The sequence below is a fragment of the Acartia tonsa genome, chromosome 13, assembly GCF_053477335.1.
Source record: "Acartia tonsa isolate MP-2025a chromosome 13, ASM5347733v1, whole genome shotgun sequence".
NCBI lineage: Eukaryota > Metazoa > Arthropoda > Copepoda > Calanoida > Acartiidae > Acartia > Acartia tonsa.
Genome location: NC_137272.1, coordinates 20,422,376 through 20,443,038, shown reverse-complemented (window position 1 = coordinate 20,443,038; position 20,663 = coordinate 20,422,376). Strand labels below are relative to the sequence as shown.

The 20,663-nt window shown below is 31.1% G+C and overlaps 1 protein-coding gene across 1 annotated transcript in view; it reads right to left on the bottom strand.

The window, feature by feature from the left end:
* LOC145335368 (uncharacterized) overlaps positions 1-20,663 on the bottom strand; it is a 54,188-nt gene that overhangs the window by 8,692 nt on the left and 24,833 nt on the right. The window contains exons 3-11 of the mRNA XM_080181111.1: positions 18,443-18,536; positions 12,514-12,555; positions 12,050-12,135; positions 9,517-9,570; positions 8,879-8,965; positions 5,127-5,189; positions 4,672-4,844; positions 3,955-4,093; positions 3,677-3,760 (exon numbers count right to left, since the gene is read on the bottom strand). Of these exons, the coding sequence (XP_080037237.1) occupies positions 3,677-3,760; positions 3,955-4,093; positions 4,672-4,844; positions 5,127-5,189; positions 8,879-8,965; positions 9,517-9,570; positions 12,050-12,135; positions 12,514-12,555; positions 18,443-18,536 (822 nt within the window). The remainder of the gene's footprint in view (positions 1-3,676; positions 3,761-3,954; positions 4,094-4,671; positions 4,845-5,126; positions 5,190-8,878; positions 8,966-9,516; positions 9,571-12,049; positions 12,136-12,513; positions 12,556-18,442; positions 18,537-20,663) is intronic.

The following is a 20,663-nucleotide window of genomic DNA, read 5'->3' as shown; positions in this document are numbered from 1 at the left end:
CAATTTTGTAATTAGACAAACATTTTTTATTCAGTGGTGTTTGTTATAGGGTAGGTGTGTTAACATTCCTCTTAAAACCTTAAATCAAGGAGAAATGCCTTCACACACCCCTGGTAAATTACTGTCCACACCACTGCTTGTATCTAATGAAATTAATTTTTGGAAACCCCTAAAAATACAATATTAAATGTCATATTTAGGGATTTAGTAACAACTTTATTTTTTACAGTTTTATGTGATAAACTTTATATAAGCCATATTGAATTTATTTCTTTACACCCATACCTAGATATTAATTCAGGGATATGGAAATTGAATATAAATTAATCTTCCTTCTAATTATGATGATTGCAATTTAAACATTTTCATGGAAAGAAAACGAATTAGCGGGTTCGTCGTATTTTCACAGTTGCTTTTAATAGGTTATTTTAGATTAGGCAAATGTTAATATTTACCCCGCAGGGTTAGAGCCCCCCGCAGGGGATAAAAATAGAAGAAAAGCTTCTCTGAAAACACGACGAAACCCGTTACTTCGTTTTCTTTCCACAGTTCGACATTTTTTTAGGACAGGAGGGTGATGGTAATAATTTTTTGAGCTGTTTTTGACATATTATGATTAAAATTAATTTTAAAAAATAAAACCATTAATGTTGTGTATTAACTTTTCTGCCAGTCCTTATGGACATATTGCTTTCATAAAATAAAAAAGTCGCGTGTCAACAACCAGTTTTTTCTTCAAATGCCTTATCCCGTTCCCATCCTATATATATTTGGAATAATTTAATTAGAGAAGTAATAAGCAGGGATTGAGAGATAAGGCAATGAGCGATAAATCATTCATTTCCCAATCATTTTATTAAATATTATAATCTTCCAAAGACATAATTTTGTAGAGAGAGGGGGGACACTGTGCTGTTTATTACACTAGTCCCCAAAGTATCTCAATAATGTTTTCTTATTCGTTGGCTGAACAACTTTGGGGAATTTTGATTGGTGGTTTCATTAACTTATTTGTTCAAATTTTTCAACCACTAATTTCAATCTACAGAAGGGGTTATTTTGTGTATCATCATTGGGGATTTACATCAATTTATTAGCCATTGTCTTATTCCTTCAGATCCCTTTAATTTTGTTTTTTAAGATACAATATAAGAATAAAATATCATCCATTATCCTATCCCTGTATGCCAGGGTAATAAGTAATTAAATTATGTTAGATGTACACAGGGGCGTCCAAGCTTTTTTTTTGGGGGGGGGTAAAAAATTTTAGGGGGGGGGTAATTCGTGTTTGGGGGGGGGTAAAATGGCGCGCGAAGCGCGCCGAAATTTTTTTTTACCCCCCCCAAAATTTTTACCCCGGGGGTAAAATTTGATTGGGGGGGGTAATTACCCCCCCTAAAATCTGTTGGGGGGGGTAAATACTCCCCCCAAATCTGTTGGGGGGGGGGGGGTAATTACCCCCCCAAAACTAATTTACCCCGGGGGTAAAATTTTTGGGGGGGGTAATTTAATTATGTAAAAAAAGCACCTACCTAATCTATTAAGTTAATAAGTACTATCCTATAACATAAAGTAGTAAGTAAGGTTTATTTGACTATAGCTTAAGATTTCAATACTTTTAATACTGAGTTCTCCTTTTTAGGAAAGCTTCACATAGATCCCATGATGGTTCCACACTATTATAGGTCAATCCTTTGAGTGGTTTTAGGCTATTTTTCTCCTCCCTTTTTACCCTTTAGAAAACACGAGTTCTTAGATGCTAAGGGCGCCACTACTATTCAAATATATAGTAGTATCTCATTCTTTAGAACATAAAAATACAATAATTAACTCACTAACCAATGAACTAATATGATTATACTTTAAAGTGAAGCGTCTTATAGGTCCTGGTAAGTTTTATAACTAGTTTTGAGACACCCTGACATCCTCCCAAAAGAAATCGCCTATAGAAATTCTTTTTCATTATTTAATGAAATATTTAATTTAGTTAGGTATCTATTTTATGGAATCTTCAGTGCTTTACAATTACATCATAGATCCCCGGGATGGTTTTAGCCCTTATAAAGGCCCAAGCAAATAAAATATGATCAAACTATTAAATTTTTTGTTATCATGGTTAAGAACTGTTTTAACTGGTTGGACTATATTGGGGTATAGTCCCTTTTGTGGCAACGCTCTTTAAGGGGCGTTTCTTCGTTTTTTTTCACACAAGCTTCTCTCCTATTTCTAGCCCCTGCGGGGGGCCAATTGCTTAACCATGTGGGGCAATCACCTAAACCAATATAACCTATCCTAAAATAAACTATCAAAAGCCATTTAGGATATACTTTTCATTAACTATTAGGAGACCAAACGAGGAACATAAAATATATTACACCTCAAGGCTCGAGTCACACTATGACTTTTTTTAGCGGGGGGGGGAGGGGCGGGGATTACTCCCTCCCCCCCCAAAAAAAAATTTCAGTAAAATTTTTTTTTAAGAACATTCAATTTGGGGGGGGGGGTAATTACCCCCCCCAAAGAATTTTTTTGAAAAAACATTTATTTTGGGGGGGGTAATTACCCCCCCAAAATGGTTTGGCGGGGGGTAAATACCCCCCCCAAAATCGTTGGGGGTGCCTACGGCACCCCCAAGGTAGGGGTATTTTTTTTTTGGGGGGGGTATTGTTCACAAAATTTTGGGGGTGCCTACGGCACCCCCAAAATCGTTTGGGGGTGCCAAATGGCCCTTTACCCCCCCCCCTTGGACGCCTATGGATGTACATCATACTAAGTTTAGTGGATTTTATGGGAGAAAAAAATGCAGGGATAGCTCAATGTAATATTAATCGTTTACCTTTCAATCTTTCTGTAAAAATAATGGATCATGAGGGAAACCAAGTAGCGGGTTCCGTCATATTTTCACAATAGCTTTTTATAGGTTATTTTAAGTAAATGTTAATGATTGCCCCATAGGATTAAGAAATAGGATAGAAATAGAAGAAAAGCTACTGTTAAAATTCGATGTAACCCGCCACTTCGTTTTCTTTCTATGATCCAAAATAATTTGTATAAAGGTTTAGTGTACTTTGTGTATTATAAATGTTTAATTTAAGTCACCTTGATTTTAGCAAAGCATTCGACATTTTATATCCTATTATATAAATAAGTATTAAGTAAGCTTTTTTTTCTGTACCTTAAGATTTTTATATCTATTGATCCGAATGAGTTCTACATTTTATAATAGTGCTATCTAGGACCTAGGATGGTTTTAAGCTATTTTATTTTTAGATTAAGGTTTTAGGATGATGGTTTTGGGCTATTTTTATATCCTCTCCTACCATTACTAATGCAGATATGATATAGGTGCAGCCTTTAGATTGATTATAAAGAAAGACCTTTTCCATGTATTTTTAGAATTTTTATTATTTCTTCTATCTGTTTTTTAAATCAACCTGTTCTATTATTAATCTACTCTAAGACATCGATTCAAATATCTACTTAATTATATTCAAAATTTTTCTTTTAATTCAAAAAAACTTTTTATACATAAATATCTCTTTGAATATACCTTTATAAAACATATACCTACTATCTATTTCGATGTTATTTATGTTTAACGATTGTTATTTAATTAGGAAGGTACACATTATCTATCTATCTACCCTTGCTATCTACTATCTATATTTCTAGATACCTTGATGTCCGTCTTGGCGAATTTGTCGGGGATGATGAATGATTGTTGTGTAGATTGGAAGGCTGAATGTTGTTGTAAACCCAACTGTAATAATAATCAAATGATTTTATAGTTAGAAACCTTTAATGACCGAAAAATTGATTGGGAATTTATATTGGGTACATAAATCTTCACAAAAGACACATAGACAGTAGTTAATTAAATTAAAGACGGTCGACAGACAACGTGAGTTATATAGTTGCTTTGCTACTGAAAGTCAAAATAAAATCAGTTGATGCCTTGAGTCCAACTCAATAGTTTCAGGTTCACAGTTTTTGGCGGCTGTTGCCGCTAAAGTAGCGGTTCTTGTAGCGGCTGTCGTCGGGCTGCTTCTTGTCGCCAGCAGCTGGTGCTTAGAAGACAGTGGCAGGTTTTCCTGTGGATGTTACAGTCAGGCAAATAATTTTGTTTTCAAAATTTAAGTATGAACCTGTAGACCTTTTCTGGAAGCAGCCTATAGTGTTATGAAATAACTACACAAATAGAAGCAGCTTATAATGTCTCCAAAAAAAGTGGACAAACGTTACAACGTTTGTACAACTATCCCGATTGAGAAATTAAAATATGACGTCAATAAGCATACTTTGGCTAAACGTTGGAAAATTTTCCCCCTTTTTTGGGACATTATATGCTACTTCGATATAAAGAATTTAAATGGTGTTATTTTTTTATGATACCCCTTTTCAAAAGACTTTTTATTCTTTAAGCAACACTTGTCGAAAATTAGAGTAAAAAACTATAGAGGAAAGGGGTTAAATAATTGTATGACCCTGTGCCGACTTTTAATTGGGTTTCTACAAATCAAGTAAAAGCGTCGGGAAAATTAACACAGCCATGTCGCTACAAAAGAGCAGAAAGCAATTTGCTAGCATACGAAAAAGGTCACTAACAGGGGGATCCAGGTAGATGTCTTGTTTAACATATATACTATAAATTTGCATTTGCCGTTCTTTCCTTTATCACTTTTTGAGTTGATGAGTCATTAAAATCACTTTTACTGCTGTTGATAAACTTTGTGTTGTTGTTGAGCGTTGTCTGTTGAGTGTTTTGAGTGTGGCTGTGGTGATGGACAAGAGGGGTTACTACGGTTGTTCGGCTGCTTTTACTTCCCTCGGTGGGCTTGGGGTCCCTGAAAATAAAATTTCTTGTTTTTATATCATCTTTTTTTGCTATCTATTCTATACCTAACACTTTTTCCCTTTCTCTCTATTTCTCTCTTTCCCGCTGTCTCTTTATGTCAATCTATATCTTTCTCTCTTTCCATCTCTTATTATTGTATACCCTCCCTATCAATCTCGCTGTCTATCTCATTCTCTTTATCTCTCTCTCTTTAAATATCTCTTTCTACGTTCTGAGGGTTCGATTGGACTCAAATCAATTACAGAGTAGCTGTGTTACAAGAAATATTTACCTAAAAACCGGACTTGTTGAGCTACTGTAGGAGACCGCTGAGCTACTCGAATCTTGGGTGATCCTAAAAATATAAGTATAAAGTAACTACTCTGCTAATTAGAGATTATTGCACTACAGACTGATTGATAAACAAACCATTAATTATTCTTTTATTGTAAAATTCAAATTACCAATCTATCTATCAATAAATTTTAATTATCTTTACATATTTATAAGTTTATCTATCTATCTACATAGCTATCTATCTATTTCTTTAAATGAAGTGCATTTTAACAACATTTTATTTAGTAATTCAATTTAGCAGTCATTAAACTATACTGGTGACCTAAATTGTTAGAAAACATGTGCAATAATTATCAATTTCGCAAGTTAAAAACTGTAATAGACTGTTATACAGATGTATTAATTTTAAAAGTTATATTTTCTTTTTATTATGAATGTATAGTCGATTGCTATTAATCTCTTTTTATATTACATTGACCTAAACCTGAAAGAAATACTCATAAACACACACACTAAAAAATCAAACACACACACAAAACACAAATTTAAGATCAAAACACCAGTAACATTATGAACAGAATTTGATGCAATAATTAAGTAGATAGATAGAAAACAAATAGATAGAAAGATAATTAGATGTATGATATGTTTATAAGACAGAGAGAGAAAGAGAAAGAGAGGGAGAGAGAGAGAAGGAGAGAGAGAGAGAGAAAGAGAGAGAGAGAGAGAGAGAGAGAGAGAGAGGTAGAAGATAGAGAGAGAGAGAGAGAGAGAGAGAGATAGAAGATAGAGAGAGAGAGAGAGAGAGAGAGAGAGAAAGAGAGAGAGAGAGAGAGAGAGAGAGAGAGAAAGAGAGAGAGAGAGAAGTATGGAAGAAGGAGATAAAGAAAGAGATAGATGGAGAGGTAGAAAATAAAGATAGATAAAGAAAGAAGATGTAAGTATAAATTGTATGAAATGCTTTAAAATTAATTAAATTACATTTGATAACCCAAATCTAGAAGGCATGATAGATGGATATTATCCTAAAACAATGAATAACGTTCAATAGTAGCTTATGTTTTTATAAAGTCTTGCTAACCACTGAACCAAAATGGCTCTCCTTTGCAATAATAGAGCAGGGTCCTTTACCCTTTCAAGATATTGACAAAGGGAAGAAAAAAAACAAAAAAAATTTGTAAACCTTCCACAATCCTTCTTAAATGTGCCCCTAAAGTCATAAATAGGTGTAATCGCTAGGAAATAAAATCGAGGCAGAGAAATAAAAAAAAACATGTATACAGAAGAGAAAAAGTAGAGAAGAAGTAAAAATGAAAAGATGCTAATTTTGACAATAAGACAAAAATATATGGTTGCAAGATCTTGTTAAATGCACCAGTAACCTAAATCTTGGTGAACTGAAATTTAATTTCCTAATGTGTACACAGTTTCCTCGGTGTTTCCTCATCCTATCTCAATATTTACTACTAGCTAAAAAACTTCAAAATTCCAAAAAATCTAAATTTGAATGTATAGATTTATACATTATTCATTCAAAATTTAATTTTTCAAATTTTGATTTTTTTTGGAGTTTGAAGCTTTTTTAGCTGGTAGTAAAAATTAAGATAGGATGAGGAAACATCGAGGAAACTGTGTACACATTCGGAAATTAAATTTCAGTTCATCTAAATCTTTATATTAATCAGGGAAATAAGGATAGAACAATGAATTATAAATCAATATTTTCCATGACATGAAGGATACAGGGATTTAACTAAGTAAATTATACTCCTTGGTGTAGGAATAGAACAATGGACAAAAATATAATGCTTTGCATAGATCAAAAATCTAATTTCGTGCCCAGTGGGGGATATAAGGAGGTTAGGCTGGGTGATTGAACAATTATTTCATTATCCTTCCACTCTCTGGTTTATATGTTAAATGTTATGAGAGAGAGGGGACAATGGGTTGTTTAATACACTAGTCCCAAAAGTATTTTGAATGGTTGGTTAATAAAGTTCAACCCAAAATTTTAATCTAATGAAGGGGTAATTTTGTGTATCAACATTGGGGATGTACATCAATTTATCGGTTATTGTCTTATCCAGTTAGATTCCTGATGTTAAATGCAACAAAATTAAATGTTAACATTTCCCTTTGTTATAATTCAGGAACAGTGATATGGAAAAATTATATTCCTTCCAAATTTTTGAAATTTTTTACATGACAAAAGGAATAAACCTAAAAACGTTTGGCCAAAGTATCCCGAATGACATCACAATTTCTGTAACAGCATTACAGACAGACAGATATAATTAATTTTAAGCCCCTTCACAGTATCTGAATGAGAAAAAATTTTAACTAAAAAATTATGATAATAAATTTTAAAACCAGTTTTATGTATATATTTAAAACGTGTAAAGGAAAAAAGGTTAAACACAAAAATATATATACATGTATGTATATGTAAATATATTCATCACTAAACTCCTATAAACAATAAAGACAAAAAAATATGAAATTATTAGAATAATGGTTGTATTAAATATTATCTAATCATATATTATATATTAACTATTATTATATAAATAAGTAATATTTTTTTGTCATAAGCTTAAGATTTCAAGAACTACTAAACTATTTGGGTTCAATATTTTAGGTAAGATTCACATAACCCGTGATGTTTTTGGGCATTTGGGATGGCTGTAAGCTATTTTTCTAGCTCCTTTCTGTCCGTTTTATATAAGGATTTCCTATAATATTTTTCAATGTAAATACACTATTCTAAGACATGAAGATATATTTTGATTTTAGCAATCATTTCAATTAATTTTTTATCCTAGTGAAATATAATTTAGCTTAGTCAGTTTTTTATATTAAATTGAAAATAAAAAAATGAAAGAATTTAATATAAAAAGCATTTTCGTAGAATGTATCAAGGACATTTTTATGTCGTTAACAATGTCTTAATTGTATGAAGGGGAGCTGTGACACACATCATATTTAAAAAGTTTTCAGCGGATGCATATTTTTTAGGAATGGGATATTTCATTTCAATAAAAATATTTCGCCTACAATTTTTTTCAACAGTCCAAAACATGACATTTTACCAAGAGTAATCGAATGTTTATTATACTAGTTCCCAAAGTTTTAGCCTGATAACTTGAGGGACTTTAAATGAATATTTGATTGGTTGACTCATTAAGTTTAGTGTCCAAACGATTCTACCACTAATTATCATCTACGGAAGGGTTAATTTTGTGTATCACCATTGGGGATGTACATCAATTTATCAGCTATTGTCTTATCCCTTTAGATCCCTGTATTTTTCCTACATTCCAAGGGTATACACAACGTAATTGCAAAATATATAAATATATCATAAAGAATGGAAAAATATTACACTAAACAATATAAAAATGAAAGATAATAGTAACCATTAATGTTTAACTTGTAGAAAAGTTAAACTTAAACAATTTTTTAGATGATAAATCCCTGCATGCATATTTTTGAATAAATGCTAATGGGGACAAAGGGGAAAAATGCAAACACTGAATCTAGGTATTCATCTATATATCCACCTATCCATCCTTATGTTCATCTATTCAATTATCCATTTAACTGACGTTCTATTTTTCCATTATTTACCTTTAATTTATGAACTATCCACCAACAATTGGTTCCTCAATCTACCTTTTATCAGTCCATAGTAAAATCCATCTGCTCATATATCTATTTATCTATCTATCTATTATCTACCTATATTACCTATGATTAAGCCTGGGTGTTGGTGTCCCAGTGCTGTTATCACAAATATCAGATGGTAGAGACCCAATACCAGAACTTGAACCTGTGATCAATAGATTTCCCAAGTTAAGGAGTGAATAACCCCCTTATAGTCAAATGTCAATCCTCTTTATACTAACTAATTGATAGATAAGAAACAATAAATACGACAATGGACGATGAATTAATCTTCTCTAAAATAAGAGTACACAATATTGATTGAGAAAGAAACAACATATGGATTAATTTTCCTGTAATCATCCCATCATTTAGTACAAACTAAAATTACTATAAATGAGATTTAAGCCTATAGTCTTATTTTGAAATAATGAAGAATAAGGGATCTATTAGAGGGATCTTAAGGGATAAGACAATACAAATTGATGTACACAAAATTACCCCCTCTGTAGATTAACATTAGTTGTTGAAACGTTTGGACACTCAACTAAATGAACCACATAATTAGAATTCGATAGAAGTCCCTACGGTTGTTAAGCCTACGTATAAAAACAAATTCTTAGGTAACTTTTCTAATAAAGAACCCAATGTCCCCTCCCTCCCTGGATGTATTATCCTGGTTACCAGGTCAATTTCACTCTTAAACTTGAAAGTTTCCTGTGGTTGTCGTGGTGTTATGTTCATCACTATAGTCCTCGGGTAACACGCTAGAGTACCTACAAAATATAAATGATGAGATGTTTAGATGAATAGATTGCTGGATTTTAAAAAAATAACTATATTTCCCCTTCCCAAGGACCTTGTGCCAACTTTCAATTGGATCTTTGAAAATCAACGAATAGCGTCGGGAATATTAACACAGCCAAGTCAGTAGAAAAAGCTGAAAGCAAATATCTAGCAGACGAAAAAGGTCATTGGAAAAAGGGGGACAGGTAGTTGTCTTGTTATACAATATACATATATACTATACATTTATTTCAACAATATTAAAGGTTTTCTCATATTCATTCGAATCCGGTGGATAGGAACCGGTTCTCATCAATACGAAAAAAACTATGTCTAGCATCGTATTATATCCAGCTTTCTACGAATATAAATATTTACAATCATAAGATTAAAACCAGTTTTTTTAGCCCGTGCATTCGGCACCTCGGGGCTAAAAAACTGGTTTTAATCTTATAACTGTACATTCTATATCCGCGAAAAGCTGTTTATAACTATTATAAGGTTGATGTTTTATGTATTCTAGAGTACAAGACATGCAGAAACGAAATTTAACAAGGATGACAACATCCATAAAAGCGAAGCTCTGAAATGGAAGGACAAACGGACATTAAGACTTGTATAATGTCAGAACTGAATAATCAGAATGCGAATGTATAAGAATCAAAGCAAAATTGTAAGTAAATTTGTTGAAAAACTGCTTGATACAGGACAATGATTATGGACATACTTACATTTTTAGGACTTGATTATAGAGTTGCTTCGCTTTTAATATTGTACTTTGTTATCCTAGGAATCAGTATACCAAAAATCAGACCAATCAGATAATTAGGTCACGTACAAATTTGTTGTTAAAAATGTAAAAAAAATCAACATGTTTAAAATGGACGTACGGACATTCTGGTAATGATTATAGAGTTGCTACGCTTTCTAACTCGTACCTAACTATTACAGGAATCACCATGCAAAATTTGAAATCGATAGGACAATTATAACATGCCTAAATTAACGAAAAAAGCTATTTAAAAAAGTAAAAAAATCAACATGTTTAAAATGGACGTACGGACATTTTGGTAATGATTATAGAGTTGCTACGCTTTCTAAATCGTACCTAACTATTACAGGAATCACCATGCAAAATTTTAAATCGATAGGACAATTATAACATGCCTAAATTAACGAAAAAAGCTATTTAAAAAAGTTAAAAAATCAACATGTTTAAAATGGACGTACGGACATTTTGGTAATGATTATAGAGTTGCTACGCTTTCTAAATCGTACCTAACTACTAAAGGAATCACCATGCAAAATTTGAAATCGATAGGACAATTTTAACATGTCTAAATTAACGAAAAAAGCTATCCGTTACGGACGTACGGACGTACGGACGGACGGACGTACGGACGGACGGACGGACCGACCCTAATTATAGAAAAGCTTCGCTTTTAAAAAGTACGAACAATAAAGCGATTAGTTTTGCGGGGAAGAATGAGAGGCAAATGGTTTTGCTGCGTGTTTCATATCCCTGTTAAAATTGCCTACTTAACCCTACTTTAAAATATATTGCATCCGCAGTCAGAGATTCCCTCTAATTAATTTCCGGAATAACGGGGAGTAAAACTCAAATCTAGCTCAACTAGTATATTGTAGGGACGTACTCAAAATATGTTACTTTCTATTTTTGGATGCAAAATATTACAGTCAGAAGCTTCCTCTAATAATTTCTAGAATAACTGGAATAAAACTCAAATATGGCTAAAGTAATATTTTGTATAGATGTACTCAAAAAATTCACTATATTCTTTGGCTGTATTTCAATGCATTCACTAAGAGAGATGGCCTCTAATCAATTTCTGGTATAAGGGGAGTAAAACTTAAATAAAGCTCAATTAGTATTTAGTAGAGATGTACTCAAAACATGTGCTATCATTTTTTGGCTGTAATTCATTGCATCCACTGTCAGAGATGCCCCATGATTAATTTCTGGAATAAAGGGGAGTAAAACTCAAATGTATCTCAACTAGTATTTTACGACACCATGGAAACTGTCCCAATTTTGTATAACTTTTGCGGAACATGTTCCAGTTACGTCATATTTTTCTTTCCCCAAAAAGGGAAGGGGGGAAGAAAATCTCTTCAAAAGAGATGGGGAAAACCCCCTTTTCTCCCATCTCTTTTTTCTTCCCCCCTTCCCTTTTTTTTCTTTCCCACTTCCCTTTTTCGGGAAAGAAAAATATGACGTAACTGGAACATGTTCCGCAAAAGTTATACAAAATTGGGACAGTTTCCATGGTGTCGTATTTTACAGATACGTACTAGAAACATGCATGAAGCACTATCAATATACTTAAAATATGCATAATCTGTTTTTTTACTACAATCTTTTCAACCCCAGTCTGAGAATGCTTCAATACTTGGACCGGCACTCTAGATTTTTTAATTAAAGTATAGTTTGATGTAGGATTGTCTTACCTGTGGAAGTCACTATGGTCTGTAAGGTGTAGAGAATCCTCCCCACAAGAAGTTGGCAGTAAATACACCCAAGCTGCTCCACTTTCCTAAATAAGAATTGAAAATGTTTATAGCTGTTTTAAGTTTTTATTACAATAATTAGTTTTTTGGAAGAGATTAGAAACCAATAACAAACAAATAAAAAAATAAAAAATAATAGAATTTATAAACATTTATTTAGTTCTTTTTTTTCTGGTAATGTTTTAAAGAATCTTTATTATTTTACAACAAATCATATTGATAAAAATAAAACTGATTTCCCTTTATTGTCAAATTAAAACTACAATATAGGCAAGTTCTAAAGACAAGCATTTTTATTTTCTACTGCTTCCTAATATTTTATGCTTAATCTTGAAAAGAGCCCAAATTTGAGTCAAATAATTAACAAGAAATAAAAAAATATTTGTTTTACTTCATTGACTTACCTGTAAGACTCTGACAGCTTGCAGCATATACTCCATATGATCCTGGTAACCATTTTAATTCAGAAACTATAATTCCTAGATTTTATTTTTATTTTATTAAGTTTTTTCATTAGAAAATTGTGGTTTTTTTGTCTGCTGTAAAAGTCAGAAATGTATTACTTTATTAGCTACTTCCTAAATTTGACAATTAGTACGCAAATGGTAAATAACATATCAGCTTTTTATTTCTTATGGATATAGTTATGCTTATATCAAAAAAGCTTCTTCCTAGATTCCATGTTAATCATGTTTTAAAAATATATATTTCAGTTGTACATATTGTAAAACTGCTTCTTCCAAAAATAGACATTTTTTATAAAATCTTTTGTGGGTCACATATGATATAAAATATCTAAAATTGGATTTCATGTATTTGTATTTTTTCTTCAAATAAGATAAAAATGCTTTTTATCAAATATTTGTTACACCTTTTATGTATTAAAGTTTTATAACTATTCATGTATGTATATAATATCTATATTTACCCATTTCATTAAACTTTTATGTATGAATCCAAAGGGAAAAAGTTTTGAATGTAAATCTTTGTATTTTGAAATATTGCAATACAACTTTTCCTTTAAACTCAAAAGTCACAATATGAAATTCAAATTTTTTCTTGCTTAATTTGATTTGAACTGTTATAAGCCAATTTTTTTTTACATTTATGAGTATTTTTACTTTTCTTTTGGTTTACCAAAAGAAAACTAATGGAAAAATGTATTTTTTTTATGATTGGGAAGCATGGTGAGTGTGATTCCCTGCAGGGATGGGGCCCCACAGAATTAAAACACCATGCGGGGGCTAAAAGTATGCTCTTTAAAACAAATATATGAAACCAATACTTGGTCATTGTATTGAATCAATAACCCTTTACAAGTCATCTTTGGTCATTATAATACTAAAATGTAATTAATTTGTGCACATAATTGCTTAGTAAAAAGTTTTAAAAAAGGAAAAAAAGAAAAATTTAAAAAAAGATGTATTCACCAAATAGTATTCCCTATTAAGAAAAGATCTAATCTTAGACAATTATTTAAAAACATAAATCTACAACAAAGAAAGAGTAAAGGAATTAGAATAAAAGGTGTCAATTATAGATCCAGCAGTATTTGAGTTTATCCCAATACTGCAATCTTTCAAGCATTACAAGTTTTCCTATTTCAACCACTAACTTTTCAAACAGAGGATCCTGCTATTCTTTGGTGCTGGTATTATATCAACATAAAGCTTTAGTGTAAAATGAACAGCAATATAAAATGCCATTCATGATTTTTATTTCGACAGTAACCAGTTCAAATACATGTCAACTTTAAAAGTCTAGGATTTACAGGAAATTTTTGCTGTGCCCTTAGCCTCCAAGATAAAAGAATTTTCGAGCCAAATTTCAGGTGATGAATTTAAAACTTTAGGCGAAAATATTCCAAATGACGTTGCATTAGAATATTCCATAATTCTAATATATAAAGAGATTCCCCCTTTTATTATTAAATACAGGTTATTTTCCCAACATAAAAGGTTAACTCAAAAAAAAATATATGAATTTTACACATTCTTTAGACATTACAAATTGCTTTAAGCTTGTTTGCTCTATTTAGATGTCAATGTTTTTCTCAACAGGTATTAATTTAAAATAGTTTTTTAGTTACCATATTACTTTCCCTGGATGCTTGGTGTTGAAATTTTACTTGAAATTTAAGGTGTAATAAAAGTTGTATCAAGATGGACATAACATATAAATCGCCAGTGAGAGAGGTTGTCCCCTACCCCCGTCTTTATAAGTGTTTTAATTGAAGCTACTCTATAATCCCTAATTTATAATTAGTTCACAAAGTTTTATAATAACGTTTTTTATTCGTTGGCTTAACAACGTTGGGGACTGTCACTTTAGGTTATTAAGAAACAGTGTACAAAAGATTCAATTAATATTTGTAATCTATAGAAGGGTTAATGTTGTGTATCATCATTTGGGAGTAAATTGATTTATCGGCCATTGTCTTATCCCTTTAGATCCCTGTATGTACATGCCTTTAGTTGGTCAACTATTGAAATAGGGGAAAATGCCAAGGTGTTTCAAACTTGATAATGGTAAAACTTGGAGGAGATCTCACACAATGAACGATCTGTCTATTTATATATCTATATATCTTTCTATTTATCAATCTATCTAATTATCTATCAATCGAGAAATATTTCTATTTGTTTATCTATTAGTCTTTGAATCTATACATCAACCAACCAAAATAATTCATAATCAATTACCCATAGTTTTTAAGAACAGATGAGAGATCGTGTTTATAAGACTTTGGATATGTCGTAATGACAGATTTGTAGAGTTGACTCCATGTGTATTATAATGATCTTTGATTTATATACATATATACAAAGCTATGATAAATAAAATAATCAAGAAGTTTGAATAAAGAAGATCAAGCTTCAGTTGCGTTTTGCAAGTCTTACATAGTGAAAACTATAGGACTTATTAGCCAGGTTGTCACCAAGAGTGGGGCCTGGACATTATAACGAGCTCCGAGTTTTAGAGCTCGTTATATATCTATTTATTGATCATAGCTTTACCCAGTTGTTAACTATCTTAATATACCTAACCTAATCTAATTTAAACATAGATATAATTGGAATACAGTAAGTGAATATTCAAAGTGTTGATTATTGATATATGAAGTATTGCTACTCTATAACTAACTATTTACCGTCTGTTTAACGTAGTATAAATACCACAGATACCAGTAAACTTTTAGAGCAAAAATTTGAGGGAGGATTTAAAACCTCAAACCAAGTCAAATTTAACATAATAGTTACATTTGATATTTTTAAAATAAAAGCATTTCAACATTTTTATAAAGTTCATTATGCGACAGACGTGGAGCTGTTTCTTTGTTATTCAACAACATTAGTAGGACAGTTGAAAACAGCCTTGGTAGCCTTGTTTCCAAACTGTTATACAACTATGACTGATCAGCTTAGGAATCCGCCAAAAAATGAGAGACCGTATCTAGTTAATTAAAACTCCTTATCTGATTTTTAATTCAGAGGCACAGGGAAATGACAATTAAAGATTTAACTATCAACAGGCTTATTCTAGCGTGTTATGTACTTAAAATTAATGTTTTCAACGTAATCAAATTATATTCTTGACTTAGATTAGACCTACAAGGATTTTTAAGAATTGAAGCTCCTCTAAAACTTAATTTTTGTTTTCATGTCAAAGTATAATTTTTAAACAAAAAAGTTAGGGAAAGTTTTCATTTAGACGCCCAAAACCATACTTTAACCCGGGCTTTGCCCCCTAGCCCCATTAGTTAAAATCAAGCAAATGCAGAATTTACCAAATAATAGAAAAACTAATTCGTCATCCATTGTCCCTGGGTGTTAACCATGATTCGTTACAGTAATGAGCGTAAAAAGAGAAACAGAGTAAAAAGAGAGAGGAAAAAAGATATGTAAAATATGAATGTAGAAACAAAACAGATTATTGATGCAGAGAATCACCAAAAATAGTCATTATTATTATGGTTGCTTTATCCAGTATTTGAAAAATCAATAGGGTTGTTAATAGTTATCTATTACTTAAAATTATAGACATTTTTCTGCGGATAGTAAAATAAATTTTTCCCTCAATATTATCATTCTCATTTCTTTATTCGTAGAAATACGATGTGATACATGATTTTTTCAATATAGTTTTTAATCCAGCTGATGTTATCCGGTTTGGAAGCGTACTGGAATAGTTATTTCTCGTATCGTATTATAAACGGCTTTCCGCGGATATAGAATGTACAATTATAAGATTAAAACTAGTTTTTTTAGCCCCGTGGTGCGAAGGCACCGGCTAAAAAAACTAGTTTTAATCTTATGATTGTACATTTCTATATTCGTAGAAAACTGGATATAATACGATGCTAGACATAGTTTTTTCGTATTCATGAGAACCGGTTCCTATCCACCGGATTCAAATGAATACGAGAAAATATATTATCAAAATCATCAATTTGTTAGATTTATGCTGTTGTTGAATTTCGCAAGTTTAATAAAACACCGTTAAAGAGCCCTATTTAGTTCCGCAAATGCTAGTGGAAAATTTCAATTTAAAGAGAAAAAAAAACAAGAATAATCATATCCACTGTGTAGAGCAACAATAACCAGGAAGGAAAGGGACATTGGGTTGTATATTTCACTAGTACCCAAAGTTTTATAATAGCGTTTTCTTATTCGTTTGCTTGACAACTTTGGGGACTTTTATCTAATTTTGATTAATTGGTTCAACTAAATGAGTGTCCTAACGTTTCAACTACTAATTGTGATCTACATAAGGGTAATTTTGTGTATCGACATTGGGGATGCCTATCAATTAATTTGCAATTGTCTTATCCCTTTAGATCCCTAAACAATAACAGACTAAAAATATACATAAGGTCTGGAAAATGATTAAACTAACGTTATAATGTACATTTGTAAGTATAATAATTCTATAATATAAATTAAGTAAGGTATAATTGAGAAATCGAAAATTACTGAACCAATTAAGTTCTCTATTTTAGGGAAGCTTCAAATAGATCTTGGGATGATTTTTGGCTATTTTTTTTTTAGATTTTAGGCTAGGGTGGTTTTAGGCTTTTTCCTGTACCTCTCTACTTCTATTTACAACCTACCAGAAACAAGTATCAAGTCGGGTCGATGTCAGACACGCGGACAGACTGTGGCTAATCATAGAATAGCTTTGCATGTAAAAAGTGTTCATTTATAATATATGTATTTTACATGCTCAAGTTAGGGGAATTTTAAATTTGTAAATTTACCAGTAGTAGTACAGGGATTGGACTATGGGCATTAACACATTTTTTCTAATATGTTTTCTTACTATAGTAGTGTAGCTACTTTACCACTTGATAGATCTAAAAGTATGACGGTTTTACCACAGTCTCTACGCATTTTCAACTTACAAATTGACGAATCTAAACACACTAAATAACAAAAAAAACAATCATATAAGATTCTAAAAGATATGTTATATCGCTTAATCAATTGTATTTATTGATCTGTACATAAAATTTTCTAAATGAGTAATCTACTTAAGTTTTTTAATTTAAAAAAAAACAGTACCTTAAGACAAAGGTAGGTGAATAAATAGGAGCATAGGAAGCAAAAATTGAAATCAATTAGTCGAACAATCTTTACAAGAACAAATAAGCTCATTTTTTATACCTCTAAATCTTTTTTAAGTCAAGTAATTATAGGCTTTAAAATTAACTGATCTCTAAATAGGGGTAGAAAGTCACTCCAAAATAAGACACATGACGTCATAAAAATGAGGGAGATGAGAGAAGAAGTGGAAAAGAAAACCCCTTAAAAAGAGATGGATTATCCCTCATTTTTATGACGTCACGTGGATGATTTTTGAATGACTTTCTCCCCATACATCTCTTAGGGTGAACAAGAATATTTTATACTTTCCCTTATACCTAGCTTCCTGATCTTTTATAATCAACTAATTTCATGCGGATCTTGACATTTCTACATCGATCTTAAGGGATAAGACAATACACAATAAAATGATGAACATTCCCACTGATGATAAAAAAAATTTCCCTTATGAAAGAATTTATAGTCACATATAATTCTTTCAAATAATGCTAGATACAAAATTTTCCGAATATATGCTGAAAGCTGACTTTATCATAGAAAATTCCCTATGCCATTTCGTAACCAAAATATGTATACGTTCTAACCAATAATACGGTAGAAATGTTTCTTTATGTTGACCTAATTGTTCCAATTTACTAATCATCATATTTTTTTAATTAAAGTTTTATAAATGATAAATGCACGTGATATCAAACGTAGGATGTTAATAAAGTTTCTGCTAATAAAATGCCTGATGTATTCCAACCATAGTCAGATCCTCTCTTCCCATCTTCTTTACAGTCTCAAGATCATCATACCCATTGTCTATGAAGCTCTCACTATACCTAGATAGATAGATAGATATCAGTTAGGTAGATAGATGGATAGATAGCATATAGATCATCATACCCATTGTCTATAAAGCTCTCATTATAACTAGATAAATAGATAGATATCAGTATTTTAGATAGATAGATGGATAGATAGATATAGATCATATCCATTGTCTACAAAACTCTTACTATGCCTAGAAAGAAATATGGAAAGAATAATATTAGATAACCTGGTGGATAGAGAGAACGATGGATAGATAGATAAATACTTTATTAGTTGGTAGAATGAAAGAAAGATAAAATCATTGTATCTAACTGTCTTGAGAATCACTGCATCAAGTCAATATAGCTTTCAAAAAATGCATTCTGAATGAACGTACAACTTTATTTTGTATTGTTTTTTTTTGTATAGACGTACGTATATATTTCATTTTAGAAAAGCTTTTCTTTTCACAAAAGTATAAAAAAAAGTATATATTTCATTTTAGAAAAGCTTTTCTTATCACAAAAGTATAAAAAAAAGTATATATTTCATTTTAGAAAAGCTTTTCTTATCACAAAAGTATAAAAAAACTATGTGCATTAAAAATATGTGTGTGATGTATATTTTTAATTTGAGTGTATGTTTTGATATGGAGTAATGTAATGTAGTCAGGGATTAGAAGGGATAAGACAATGATCGATAAATTGATGTACATCCCCAGAGATAAAATACAAATTAACCCTTTTGTAGTTACAATTAGTGATTGAAACGTTTGGACACTCAAGTTAATGAACTAACCAATAAAAGACCCAAAGTTTTTAGGCCTATGAATAAGAAAAAGTAATTAATAAAACTTTGGGGACTTATGAAATAAACAGCCCAATATCCTATTCCTTCCTGAATGTAGTCCTACATTAAATATTCTCCCTTATTTGCATAAATAAAATAATAACCCATGAAAGAGATATGTAACTTGTAGAAAATTTATGTTTCTAAATCCAATAATTACATTTAAACCAAGAATAAAAGCCCACAAAGGCTTCTAGATGCCTTCTGTATGATGAAATTGTCATTGAATATCTCTAAAATACTATTCAAATTTTTACAGAAATATATAGATGAGAAAATGAGGTAAAATTGTTTTAACTATGGCGTAAAGTTTAATGGGAAGACGTAACCCAAATATCCTTAACCCATTGGGCTTATTTTAGGGCAAATTAGAGAAAGAATAAAAAAATTTTAAAGTACGGAAATATAAACATGAAAAAATGGGGTAAATTGTTTAGATATAAACCATTTTAGGAATTAAGTAGCGAAGCAAAAACAATTATATTAAGATACTAAAACAGTAAGGTATAGAAAAGAAATATGGAGAAAAAATAATTTTAGCGATGACGTTTAAGATTTTTTAATGAGAAGAAATTAGAAAAAACAATTATTTTTTTCTTATTTTGATATAAAATTTTGGCACTACTGAAAGATCTTTTCCTTGCTGGGCTTAACCAACCTTGCTCCTTATGTAACCTAAACTTATATCTAGTGAGGTTTATTAATTGTCAACTATTGAATAAATGGATTTTGCGTCCTATTCATTAATGTCTGTATAATTATATGTAAGAGAACATATGGAGATTTGCACAGCTTAACCAACCTTGCTCCTTAGTAACCTAAACTTATATCTAGTGAGGTTTACTTATTGTCCAATATTGAATAAATGGATTTTGCTTCCTATTCATTAATGTCTGTATATGTAAGAGAACATATGGAGATTTGCACAGCTTAAATGCATAACTTTTAGACACCTTAACTTTATTAAAGCATTTGATGACAAATTTAGATTTCCTATTTTATAAGCGACTTAATTGGTTGGTTTATTGGTCTTTTAGACTAATAGCGGCTACGCCTTTAGATTTTGAATTAAAAAAGAAAAAGTAACCCAAAATAGTTACAACCCTTTCCTATAAGAAGAATCACTCTAAAGGAGAACCATATGGGCCAGCGGTTACAGACAGACAGACAGACAAAAAGACAGATAGACATCATGTTGCTTTAAAATTAGGTTTTTATCTTTCTATTCATCTAATTATTTATCCATTTACCTACTTATGTTCTATCTAAAAATTATTAAACTATCTACCTAGTGTGTCTAAATATAA